General features: G+C 48.0%; 1 protein-coding gene across 1 annotated transcript in view; it reads left to right on the top strand.

The window, feature by feature from the left end:
- OPRD1 (opioid receptor delta 1) overlaps nucleotides 1-12,074 on the top strand; it is a 48,923-nt gene extending 36,849 nt beyond the window's left edge. The window contains exons 2-3 of the mRNA XM_081015808.1: nucleotides 6,594-6,943; nucleotides 8,948-12,074. Coding sequence (XP_080871934.1) covers nucleotides 6,594-6,943; nucleotides 8,948-9,480 — 883 coding nt within the window. The 3' untranslated portion in view covers nucleotides 9,481-12,074. The remainder of the gene's footprint in view (nucleotides 1-6,593; nucleotides 6,944-8,947) is intronic.
- Nucleotides 12,075-12,513: the final 439 nt, after the last annotated feature.

The raw sequence follows: 12,513 nt of genomic DNA on the forward strand, positions 1-12,513 counted from the left end.
TGAAAAAGTCTCCTGCTGCTGTTTTCTGCAGATGCAATAGAGGCGGCGAAGAAAGCCTTCTTCGCCGTCGCTACCGCCACTTGGTAGGCTCGACACTGAGCTCTAACCTGTGTCCGGTCAGCTTCAGAATGGGTCATCCGCCACCGGCGCTCTAGCCGTCTCAACGATTGTTTCATTGCCCTCAGATTCGTGGAAAACCACGGGGCCATCCGGGCTCCATGCAATCGGAGAGGGCGCTTCGGAGCCAAACAGTCAATAGCCCTGGTTAACTCCACATTCCAGCGGGCCACCAGGGAATCAGCTGAAAGGCCATCAACATGGGATAAAGCATCCCCTACCGCTCTCTGGAAACCATTTGGATCCATTAAGTGGCGGGGGCGGACCATCCGAATCGGTCCCACCTCCCTGCAGAGGGGAAGGGTCGCGGAGAAGTCAAGTTGCACCAGGAAGTGGTCTGACCATGGCACTTCTTTTGTTTCGCTTTTACTTAGTGTCAGAACACCAACATCCATGGAGGTAAACACCAGGTCCAAGGCATGTCCGTGGCTATGGGTTGGGCCAAACTTATTCAGGGACAGCCCCATGGAGGCCATGCTTTCCACGAAGTCCCGAGCGGCCCCTTGTAAGGTCGTGTCGGCATGGATGTTAAAATCCCCTAGGACAACCAAACTAGGTGTCTCCAGGAGAACATCCGCCACGACCTGAAGCAGCTCGGGCAGGGAATCCTTGGTGCAGCGGGGAGGTCGGTACACCAAAAGGAATCCTGTACTGCCCCTATTGCCCAACTTCCAGAACATGCACTCAGAGAACTGGGTCTTCCCAATAGGATGCCTGGTGCAAACTAATGACTTCCTAAAAATCACTGCAACCCCCCCTCCCCGCCCACAGGGCCTGGGTTGCTGTGCGTAAGAGAAACCTGGTGGACAAGCAGCGGCAAGAACAGGCCCACCTGCTTCATCCAACCAAGTCTCTGTTACACAAGCTAGGTCAAATCCTCCATCCATGATCACGTCATGGATGGCAGTGGTCTTATGAATCATTGACCTGGCATTGCACAGCAGCACCTTCAGGCTATGTGGGTATCCCTTGCTGATTCTAGTGTCCGTCCGGACAGGACCAGACCCGGAGGCAGGGATAGTCCTCAGACAACGACTAAACCTGCCTCCTCTGTAATGACATGGTCTGGTCTTAGCGTAACTCCTCCTCCTACCCGTGATCACTGAGATCGGTTGTCCCAGCGCATCCCCCTCCGTGGAACATACCCCAGCCATTTTGTTGGCTGGGACCCACTCCCCGGCAGCCCTGACCCTTCCCCTTAAGAACAAAATAAGACCTTAAAACAATAAAAAAACCCAGAAAACAAAAAACAATACAAATGAAAAACTATAAAAATTACAAATCCATTAAAATCAAACAAATTCCCAACTAAACATCCATCCCACCGCCATCCCCGTCCCCGCATATACAAAAAAATGAAAGGAAAAGGAACATTTTAAAACAAACGCTGCGCCCCTCCGGATCCCCCTGGGTCGCAGCAGCAGTGACAACAACCGTCCCTGTGAGGCCTGTCAGGCCCCGCCCTGGGCCAGGTGGTGAGTGGCAGGAAGGAGCAGGGCCCTCAGACACCCACACAGGAGAGTCCTCCTGGGCAGCAGAGCGCAGCAGTCCCTGTGAGTCCTTCAGGCCCCGCCCCGGGCCAGATGGTGAGTGGCAGGAAGGAGCAGGGCCCTCAGACACTCACACAGGAGAGTCCTCCTGGGCAGCAGACGCAGCAGTCCCTGTGAGTCCTTCAGGCCCCGCCCCGGGCCAGATGGTGAGTGGCAGGAAGGAGCAGGGCCCTCAGACACTCACACAGGAGAGTCCTCCTGGGCAGCAGACGCAGCAGTCCCTGTGAGTCCTTCAGGCCCCGCCCCGGGCCAGATGGTGAGTGGCAGGAAGGAGCAGGGCCCTCAGACACTCACACAGGAGAGTCCTCCTGGGCAGCAGAACGCAGCAGTCCCTGTGAGGCCTGTCAGGCCCCGCCCTGGGCCAGATGGTGAGTGGCAGGAAGGAGCAGGGCCCTCAGACACTCACACAGGAGAGTCCTCCTGGGCAGCAGACGCAGCAGTCCCTGTGAGTCCTTCAGGCCCCGCCCCGGGCCAGATGGTGAGTGGCAGGAAGGAGCAGGGCCCTCAGACACCCATACAGGAGAGTCCTCCTGGGCAGCAGACGCAGCAGTCCCTGTGAGTCCTTCAGGCCCCGCCCCGGGCCAGATGGTGAGTGGCAGGAAGGAGCAGGGCCCTCAGACACTCACACAGGAGAGTCCTCCTGGGCAGCAGACGCAGCAGTCCCTGTGAGTCCTTCAGGCCCCGCCCCGGGCCAGATGGTGAGTGGCAGGAAGGAGCAGGGCCCTCAGACACTCACACAGGAGAGTCCTCCTGGGCAGCAGACGCAGCAGTCCCTGTGAGTCCTTCAGGCCCCGCCCCGGGCCAGATGGTGAGTGGCAGGAAGGAGCAGGGCCCTCAGACACTCACACAGGAGAGTCCTCCTGGGCAGCAGACGCAGCAGTCCCTGTGAGTCCTTCAGGCCCCGCCCCGGGCCAGATGGTGAGTGGCAGGAAGGAGCAGGGCCCTCAGACACTCACACAGGAGAGTCCTCCTGGGCAGCAGACGCAGCAGTCCCTGTGAGTCCTTCAGGCCCCGCCCCGGGCCAGATGGTGAGTGGCAGGAAGGAGCAGGGCCCTCAGACACTCACACAGGAGAGTCCTCCTGGGCAGCAGACGCAGCAGTCCCTGTGAGTCCTTCAGGCCCCGCCCCGGGCCAGATGGTGAGTGGCAGGAAGGAGCAGGGCCCTCAGACACTCACACAGGGAAAAGCCGCTTCTGGAAGCCTGGTGAAATCTATTGGACGTTTAGCACTCGTTTCTGTGATCATTGTTTCTAGAGGAGGAAATATCAGTTTGCAACCCTGTTAACTCAGAAAATTTTATTTTGCAATTGCACGTGATGAAATCTGGGGCCAGTCTCGCAACAGACAGCTCTTTCCGGCCGTTTGAAATGCAGCGTGGCATGGCAGTATAACTATCCAAAGGCTACAGTTCTACAATGCAACAGGTAGTGCAGTATAAAAGGAATGTGGTGTTTCTTGTGTTTGTTTTCTAACATATGAATTCAGCCAAGGGACACACACACACACACACACACACACACACACACACACCCAACGCAACAGGTGCTCACTTGTAGGAATGAGAGAGAAAATCAGTTTGGCTGACATTTAAAGGCAAACCTACCTAGTCCCCTTGTGTCTAAACCAGGGGTCGGCAAGGCTTGCCGGATCACTCCCATGGAGATCCTCCGTGGGCCGGACTGGCACAGCACGATGCCGGAAATCATGTCTGTGCATGTCCGTGGCGCCAGAAATTGTTTCTGCGCATGCCCAGATGCTGAAAATCGTGCCTGCGCAGAAGTGATTTCTGGAGCCGCGGAAGAGAGTCCCCCCACCACGCTGCACCGGTTTAGTGCAGCGCGCAGGGACTCGCTGAGTGGGTGGCTCAGTTCGGGGGCAGCTCATGGGCCAGTAAAGCTACCCTCATGGGCTGCTTGCGGCCCATGAGCCTTAGGTTGCCGACCTCTGGTCTAAACAAAGCCAACTATTTCCCCCATCCCGAATTTCCACTTCTCAGAATTTTGTAAAAAATCTCCTAATGTGCATATGCAAGAATGCATATATTAGGGGAAAGTTTGTGTATAAATACAAGCATTCATGAACATGCATTATATCAGGGGAAACTGCCTGCAAAAAAAAAGCCGACACATTTCAATGAGGATTTTTTAATTTCAAAAATCGCAAACCAATGTGGAAGTGTGGCGAGCTGAATTTTATACTGGGAAAATGAGAAACTGAGATAAACCTAAACTGGCAGATTAATCTATCCTTCCTTGCATGCAGAGGGATTCTGGACTATTGGGATCAGGACAATGAATGTGGCTATTCGATGGGGAGGGAGTCCTCTTGTCCTTCCTACATGCCCATTGGAAGCAGGTAGAAGTTATCTATGAAAATACTGATAAGCCTTAAGATGAATGCCTTTGGCAAAATGCAGCAAACCTATCTGATGACTGCATGAGTGGGCTTGAATAGTGGAACAGTACTTATTTATTTTTCTGTTCTAAAGTGTATCCCTGATGGTTGGTGTGCATGTGTATCAAGATAGCCTAGTCATTTTGTCACAATGTACAGAGAGATCAATATTGTTATCACTCCCCTCTTTGTGAAAATAACTGAGATACATGCTGGAACATTCTCATATGTATATCGTAAATGCTGCCTTTCCAAAAGCAACTGAATCCTGGGTTTTTTGCTTTGCTTTCTAACCTCTCTGGTGATGATGCTTTTGAAAACCGATATCCAGGATTTAATGGGCCCTTAACAATATTCATGGGAAGAAGGAACAGGGCCAAAAAAAATTAGACAAATGAAAGAAAAAGAATAACTGATGCAGGATATAATTTTTTTAAAAAAACAAACAAACAAAGGTTTAATGATAATGGCAGTTTTTACAATGAAATTGTAAAACAGACTGCGTGGAAAGCAATGTTTCTCATTGGAAGTTTCTCAAGCAGAAGCTTGAGGGCCACCTTTCAAGATTGCTGCAGCAGTCAGCTTCCAAAAATAAACAGTGGGTTGGTTTAGTTGACCTCTAAGTTCTCTTGCAATTCTATGCTTTACTTTTGAGTAGTGCAGCTGATTTATTGGAAATGCAAAACTATCCCTTCTAACCCTCTTAAAAATGGCACCCAGATTTCGGCACATACTTACCGGCATTTAAGTCTTAGTGGTTCAGGCGGCTCTTAAGTGTGCATATTGGCGTAGAATAACAGAAAGCACTGGTTCCAATGTGACAGCAAAAACTTCTGGGCATGTTTGGCGGCGGCATCTTTGAGATGTTCAACTTTTCCCCTGCAATGATGGAGGGAAATCTAGGCACTCGTTTGAGCCCTTTGCTTCCTTGAATAATTTAAGCATTCAAATCCATATTTAATGGATAAGGTCTTGTTCACCAAGACAGTAAAATGAAGAAAATGGACCCTGGTGGTAAAAAAGAGAGAAGAAAATCAAAGTTCTGGTCAGATATATTCCCTCTAGGAGAGATTAATGTGGGAAGGAAGGATATGAAAGAATAAAGGCGAAAAATGAGGGAAGGAGGCAGAACAATAAGGAGCCTGCTGAGGAGAAACTATAGTCATTTCTTCGCTCTCCTTCCCCATGTTTCAATAAAATATATATTGCATTTTCATTCCATCCTTCTTCCAAAGGGCTCAGTGGCCTCTCCACCCCCCCACTGGATCTTTCCTGACAGCCCTGTGAACAGGTTTGGGCTAATAAACAGCAACAGTCTCCAGGTCTTCCAGGTGGTTTCATGGAGTAGGGTCTTCCAGTGCCAACATTTATTTATTGCATTTATTTTATTGCATTTATATCCACCTATTTTTGTACAAGGAGCTCAAAGTGGTGCACACAGTTCTCCCTTTCCTCATTTTCTCCCCACAACAACCCTGTGAAGTAGGTCAGGCTGAGAGGTGACTGGCCCAAGGTCACCCAGTGAGCTTCATAACCAAGTGGGGATTTGAACCCTGGTCTCCCGAGTCCTAGACCGACACTCTAACCCCTGCACCACACTGGCTCCTTATTCTAAAGGCTAGTCCAGCTTTTCCCAACCTCGGGTCCCCAGATCACCCTCCTGTCCTGTGATTTCCAGCAACTGGTATTCAGAATCAAACTGCCTCCGCCAGTGGGGGTACAACATAGCCTGACCATGGTGGTCCACGTATTGGTAACTTCAAGGCTAGTTTACTGCAATGCGCTCTGTGTGGGGCTGCCCTTGGGTCTGATCTGGAAGCTCCAGCTGGTGCAGAATGCAGTGACCAGACTGCTGATGGGAGTTTCTGGCTGAGAACGTGTAGCAGCGTTGTTAAAACAGCTGCATCAGCTACCCATCTGCTACCCAGCCAAGTTCATGGTCCTTGTATTGACTTACAAAGCCCTACCAAAAGCGATTAGGAGGGGAGGATGCATATGGAATTAATTCTTTCCCAAGTTCAGTATGAACTGACCTGGCTGACACCTCCTGAACTAATGAGCAGGCATGAAATGCAGAGCTCTCCTGCCATTTGGCAACTTCTCCAAGCTTTGTGATGTAGTTGTTTGCTTTAAAAGGTAATGAGACACATATTAAAAATGTGTACTGATTTAGCAATGCAGCACTTTTGAAAAAAAATATGGATTTTCATGCATTTTTTTAATTAGAACAGCAGATTAATGCTATTGGACCAGATGTATAAATGAACGCATTTGAAATTGACAGGGACCAGAGGAAGAATGATAAATCCATCCCCAGAGGTAGGGGCCTGAATTTCACATACTATTTTGAACTAACTGTATCGTTAATTGCAGGACTCTTTCTTTTTTAAACAAGGGTACAACAACAAAGCCGAGAAATCTGACAGCTTGGGGGCCTTTATTCATCCAGACCAGGAAACACCCATGCTTCCTGGGCAGAGAGCAAGCATAATCTACAGTTGACACGCCTTTCCCTTTGTCTCCTCCCTGCAGATACACCAAGATGAAAACAGCCACTAATATCTACATCTTCAACTTGGCCTTGGCAGATGCCTTGGCCACTAGCACACTGCCCTTCCAGAGTGCTAAGTACCTGATGGAGACCTGGCCTTTTGGGGAGCTGCTCTGCAAGGTTGTCCTCTCCATTGACTACTACAACATGTTTACGAGCATCTTCACCCTCACCATGATGAGCGTGGACCGGTACATAGCCGTCTGCCATCCAGTCAAGGCCCTGGATTTCCGGACCCCAGCAAAAGCGAAGTTAATCAATGTTTGCATCTGGGTTCTTTCGTCTGTCATTGGGGTGCCCATCATGATCATGGCTGTCACCCGATCTCAAGGCAAGTGTCTTGTTGCCACATTCCAGTCAATTCTTCTTTGTGTGGGCTTTGGAAGGCAGAGACACCACTTTCCTGCTCTATAGCCAGTGTGGTGTAGTGGTTAAGAGTGGTAGTCTCGTAATCTGGGGAACCGGGTTCGCGTCTCCGCTCCTCCACATGCAGCTGCTGGGTGACCTTGGGCCAGTCACACTTCTTTGAAGTCTCTCAGCCCCACTCACCTCACAGAGTGTTTGTTGTGGGGGAGGAAGGGAAAGGAGAATGTTAGCCGCTTTGAGACTCCTGAAGGGGAGTGAAAGGCGGGATATCAAATCCAAACTCTTCTTCTTCTTCTTATAAACCACAGCCAGAGATGCCCATAAGGCTGTACATAGATGTGTGTGATTTTATCAGTGAGTCTGCTGTAAAAGTTCCCTCACCACATTTTGGACACAAGTAGAACCTTCTGACTTGGACTAAGCTTAGGGAACATTGGATCTTTCCGTTTTCAGTGGAAGGCATATTAGCACAACACTGTTTCAAGCATGAGGCAACCTCCCCACACCACAGTACTAATTGGCTAGTCCCTGTGTCAGTCATGAACCTCCTCAGACTTCTCAGAGCAGTTTTGAAACTGTTCTGCCACAAATAGCAGCTTCTTTCCTGCAATAGATAGAAAATGTCTCCCTCCACAAAATAGTTCCTATGGGACCTTGGCAGAGGATAAAATAGTGTTTGGTTTCTTAAAGGTTAAAGAACCCTCCCTGCACACCATATCCCCAACCTGGTTGCCTATTTAAAACTATACATCCCCCATTTAACGTAAATTCAACTATCTAGTCATCAGGAGGTGGATCTGAAGAACCACCAAGAGAAACAAAGTTTAAAAAAAGGTAGTTCTAAACCACAGGACACTAAATACCACCACCACGACCTTGTCTAAATTTCAGGAAAAGGAGCTATCTAAAAGCATGGTTCCAGAGACTCCTATTTCTGCAAGTCTCATGGGCTTATACTGTTCCACCTCAAAGACAAAGCACGTATTGAAAGTCCCAAATTCTTCTCCATCTCAGATTTTGATTCTGAGCCAGAGAAGATTCCCCTACTGGATGTGGGGAGCACAATGAGTCACATGGCTGAGATGGCGAATTGGGAGTGGCAGCTAGCTGGCCAGTTGATTGGTTAGCTCGCTAGCCCTGCCACCACTTTTCCCTACCAACTTCTGCCCCACCCTGCTGCTTTCATCCAGCCTTCATGGTAGCTGCCAACAAAGGCATGAGTGCTTAGTGCCTCGCTCTGAGAAATGGGTGAGGCACTGTGGGCGAAGTTGCTTGGAGTTACTGTTTAACGTTTACCTTAAGTCTTTAAAGCCTCTTTGCTAGCAGTGAGCAAGCAACCAGGCCAGCAGGCAAGTTAGGTTGGAGGAAGCAGCAGGAAGATAGGTGGCGGAGGCAGTTTCAGGAGCTGCAATGTCTTGCACTGACCCTGCCTTTTGTGTGCTGGGGCAGAGAGAGGTAAACTTCCCTTCCTTCCTTGGCTGGCCACAGCCAGAACACCAGAAGAGGGCTGAAAGTCTTTGAAAAATCATGACCATGACAGGGAGGCAGGCTTGGGTGGTGAGGGAGAGAGCCTGTAGGCTCACGGAGAAGAGCTTCCACTTGCATTATTGTTTTTGCTGTTGCTGCTGCTGCTATTAATATCAGTAGTAGTATTACTTGTATTATTAATATTACTATTAGTATTAAAAATAAAATCTGCTTTATTCGCTTTGTGAGTTCCAGTTAGTTGATTGAGTCATATACAAGACACTCTTAGGAATACTTCATTATGTTGGCATGAGTTAGGAGTTACAATATCAGCAAGTCCTGATATTCCTACATTTGCTTCAATGAACAGACGGCAGTGAAAATCAGCATCTGTGCTGACGGAGCCTTGGGAAATAATGTGCAAGCTGGACACCTCTCTATCTCTGTATCTCCATCTGCTGAGTAAAAGTCACCTCACTCTCTTCCTCTCCTTTTCCTGCAGGTGGCATTGTGATGTGTCTCCTGCAGTTTCCTGAACCTCAGATCTACTGGGACACAGTCACCAAGATCTGCGTCTTCATCTTTGCCTTCTTGGTTCCCATCTTGGTCATCACCATCTGCTACGGGCTCATGATTCTCCGCCTGAAGAGTGTCCGCCTCCTCTCAGGCTCCAAGGAGAAGGACCGCAACCTGCGCCGTATCACACGCATGGTGCTGGTGGTGGTGGCTGCCTTCATCATCTGCTGGACACCCATCCAGATCTTTGTCATTGTTTGGACCCTGGTGGGCATCGACAAGAAGAACCCCTATGTGATGGCCAGCCTCCACTTTTGCATTGCCCTGGGTTACACCAACAGCAGCCTCAATCCTGTCCTCTATGCTTTCTTGGATGAGAACTTCAAGAGGTGCTTCCGAGAATTCTGCCTCCCCTTCCGGTCACACATGGAGCAGAGCAGCTTCAGCCGGGCCCGGAACACCACACGAGAGCGTGTCTCGACTTGCACTCCTTCTGAAGTCCTCAATAAGTCGGCATGACTAGACATGGACAGCCACAAGAGGGGCTCCCGTGGACGCAGAGTGGATGAACTGCAGTCAGAAGTGACCCAGGTCACAACTACAGAATTTTAGCTGAACCTTAGGAATGGCCAGAAGGGGGAGAAAGGCCTGACCACAAACATTGTGGACTTTTGCAAGTAGTTGCAAATGTTAAGTCCCCCCTACAACCATGAACAGAGTACCCACAAGAGAGGCATCAACTGCAAAGTGATATTTGGGTGTGAATTTCTTTGGTTCTGAAGTGAATTCTTAAGACTGGCATTGATTGAATGTCTTTTACAGGGTTGATGTTTTCTTAATCATCCTGTGTTGGCTTTAAGTAATTTTGAAAAGTTCACTGCACATATCTTTGTTATGTTGTAGATGGTTGGGCCATTGATTAACACATCAGTGTTCATTCTGTTGCTTCCTCCATTCACTATTTGCTAGGTATTTTGTAGGGCTCTACTGTGGCTCTGTATACTTCCTGGATTACCAGACTGCACTGTTGAAAAGACATCTCAAGTCAGATCACTGACTCTCTAAACTTCCAAGTTGCTCTGTGGACTTGGGTGTGTCCCCACTCAAAACTACCTACTGAATTTCTTTTTTAATCAAAGCAAAACCAAACTGGCTAGGGAAATGCCCTGTACAGTCAATTATTTTCCCAGAACACTCCATTCACAGTGATTTGGAGGAGAAATGTTGACCTAAATATTAAAACAGTTTGTTCTTCACATAGATCATGTCCCGTCCCCCCACCGCATCACCCCTTCTTCAATACAAGTCAATGGTGATATCTCCGTCCCTGAGGGAAAAGGGGTTGTATCCCCAGCAGGGGAGCAAAAGTCCAACACACATAGGGTAGTAAGGTTCTTGCTGGAGTGCATTGGCAGTTCCCCCATCCTAGTATTTCCTGAAGATTCATGCTCTTTCCCCCACCCCTATCACCCCCTATGCTTACTACTGTATGCACTCCAAAACGGTAATGCTTCCCTTGCAGGGGAACCAGTTCAACTATCATTCTGAAATTTGGTGTGCTTCATCCCCTCATAAAGGCAGAATATGCCTGCAAATTGCATCACATGTTGGCAGAAAACAAAATACATTTTCTTTCTTTTCTAAATCAAACTTTAAAAGTGTCATTCACTCACACACACACACACACACACACACACACACTAAACCCTAGTACACTAAACCCTGGTTGTATCTCCTAACATTTGGCTGGCTTAATCCACTCTGGAGGAACTAACATGCCTGCAAATTTCATCCACTCATATGAAAAGAAATATATAGATTCCTCATTTTAGTGAAGATGGGGGAGCTTCATTCTCAACAAATATAATTTTGTCTCAAATTATGAGTCAAACTGGAAAACTACAGAGTGGCTCCAAAACAGACTGAGCTGCTTCCCAAAGCTACAGATAAAAACTGAATCTTGTGGCCAGTGCACACCCTTAGTGTTTTGATGAGCCAATATCAGACTCCACTTTAGCAGATAATGGAAGTATTGAAGTGAGGAAGTACAACACGTTGCATAAGATACTGTTTTTGTTTCATTTTGTTTTTTCGTGAACATGGCACTGGCTACCAAATTTAAATTCACTTATTCATTCAGAGGAACAGATATTTGATTTTGATTTGCAGATTTGAAACAGTCAATTTATTCCAGCTCTTGCCAGGCGAGGAGAAGGGAATGCCACAGTACTGGGAAAGGACTCTAGACCTCAGCTGGTAAGAGCTTACTCACAAAGTAATCAGTACTGCTCAGCAACAGAAATGGGAGTGTTGTGGTTTTTCATGCATTGCTCATCTGTGTTATTACAGTTTTATCTCTCTGTGATAAGCAAAAATTGGTAAACCCATTAACTTGCTTCTCTAATATGAGCTGCCCTTCTAGCTCTGGGAAGAGGACCGTGCACCCAATTGAACTCTGGATAGGGAGACAGAAATGAAAAGTTGGTGGCACCTCGTGCATGGGTTACCTTTGGATCCTCCTCATAATTGACAGCAAGTTGTACCACTGCAGGGAGAGTCACTCTTTATCCTCGTTGCTCCACTGTGCCAAAGCAACACAAATCCAAGGAAGCCTGCAAGTTCAAATCAGGATTCTCCGATAGCACAAAAGCCTTCCTTGAATTGTGAAGGCTCCCTTCTCTTTTGTATTTTCCTCGCCGTTCTGACATTGGAACCCTGGGGAGCCAGCTAAAGCCTTGCTACATCCACTCAGGAACTCCAACAGCGAAGAAAGGCACACATTGAACTGCCCCTTATTGTACATATCAATGTCCCAGGAATGCCCCAGCGTTACTTGGGCAGCAGTTCCTGCGTGAACAAGCTTTGGGACATCAGCAACTGAGGCCTGTGTGTCATTTTGGTGTGTCTGGTGTTCAACCGCTTTCTGCATTGTTGTTTACTACTGCCTTACCCCCATGCGAGTCAGATGGCCCCTCAGCTTCCCCGGTGTGATATCTGACCTACTTAGGACACAGTGTCTGGAGTGGGGGGGGGATTGGTGGCAAAACACAAATCTAGACAAGGAACATTTGTATTTCAACAACAGAACCGACTCAATAAAAGGGGTCAATGAACTGCAAAGTATTTGCTATTTATTTTGATTTATTTCAATCTGCCGTACCTCAAGGATTTAGTGCAGCACCCCAGAATCCTGTTTTGCAATGCTCATCATTTTGCATCCCATTAGGTAGGCACAGTCACAGCAAGTGCAGCAAGGTAGTGAACCTTTTTCAGACCAAGTCCTACTTTCACCTTGTGGAAACCTGTTGGGAGCAGCACTCCAGTAGTGGGCAGGACTGAACCCAAATGTGGACTGAGGCTCAGACACAAAGCTATTTCCCATGGAAACGGTGTCATGTCATTTCACTCAGGTGTCACCTCCCATTTTTGGCATAGATTTTCTTTTCAAAGTTTGTAAAATAAAGAAATAAAAATGATCTCCAGCAAACTTTATTTATTTGAAAACATTTATAAATGACTAAATTTTAAAACAAAGAAACCTCTCGGTGGTCC

Source organism: Podarcis pityusensis (assembly GCF_964106645.2).
Source record: "Podarcis pityusensis genome assembly, chromosome: 8".
NCBI classification, from domain to species: domain Eukaryota; kingdom Metazoa; phylum Chordata; class Lepidosauria; order Squamata; family Lacertidae; genus Podarcis; species Podarcis pityusensis.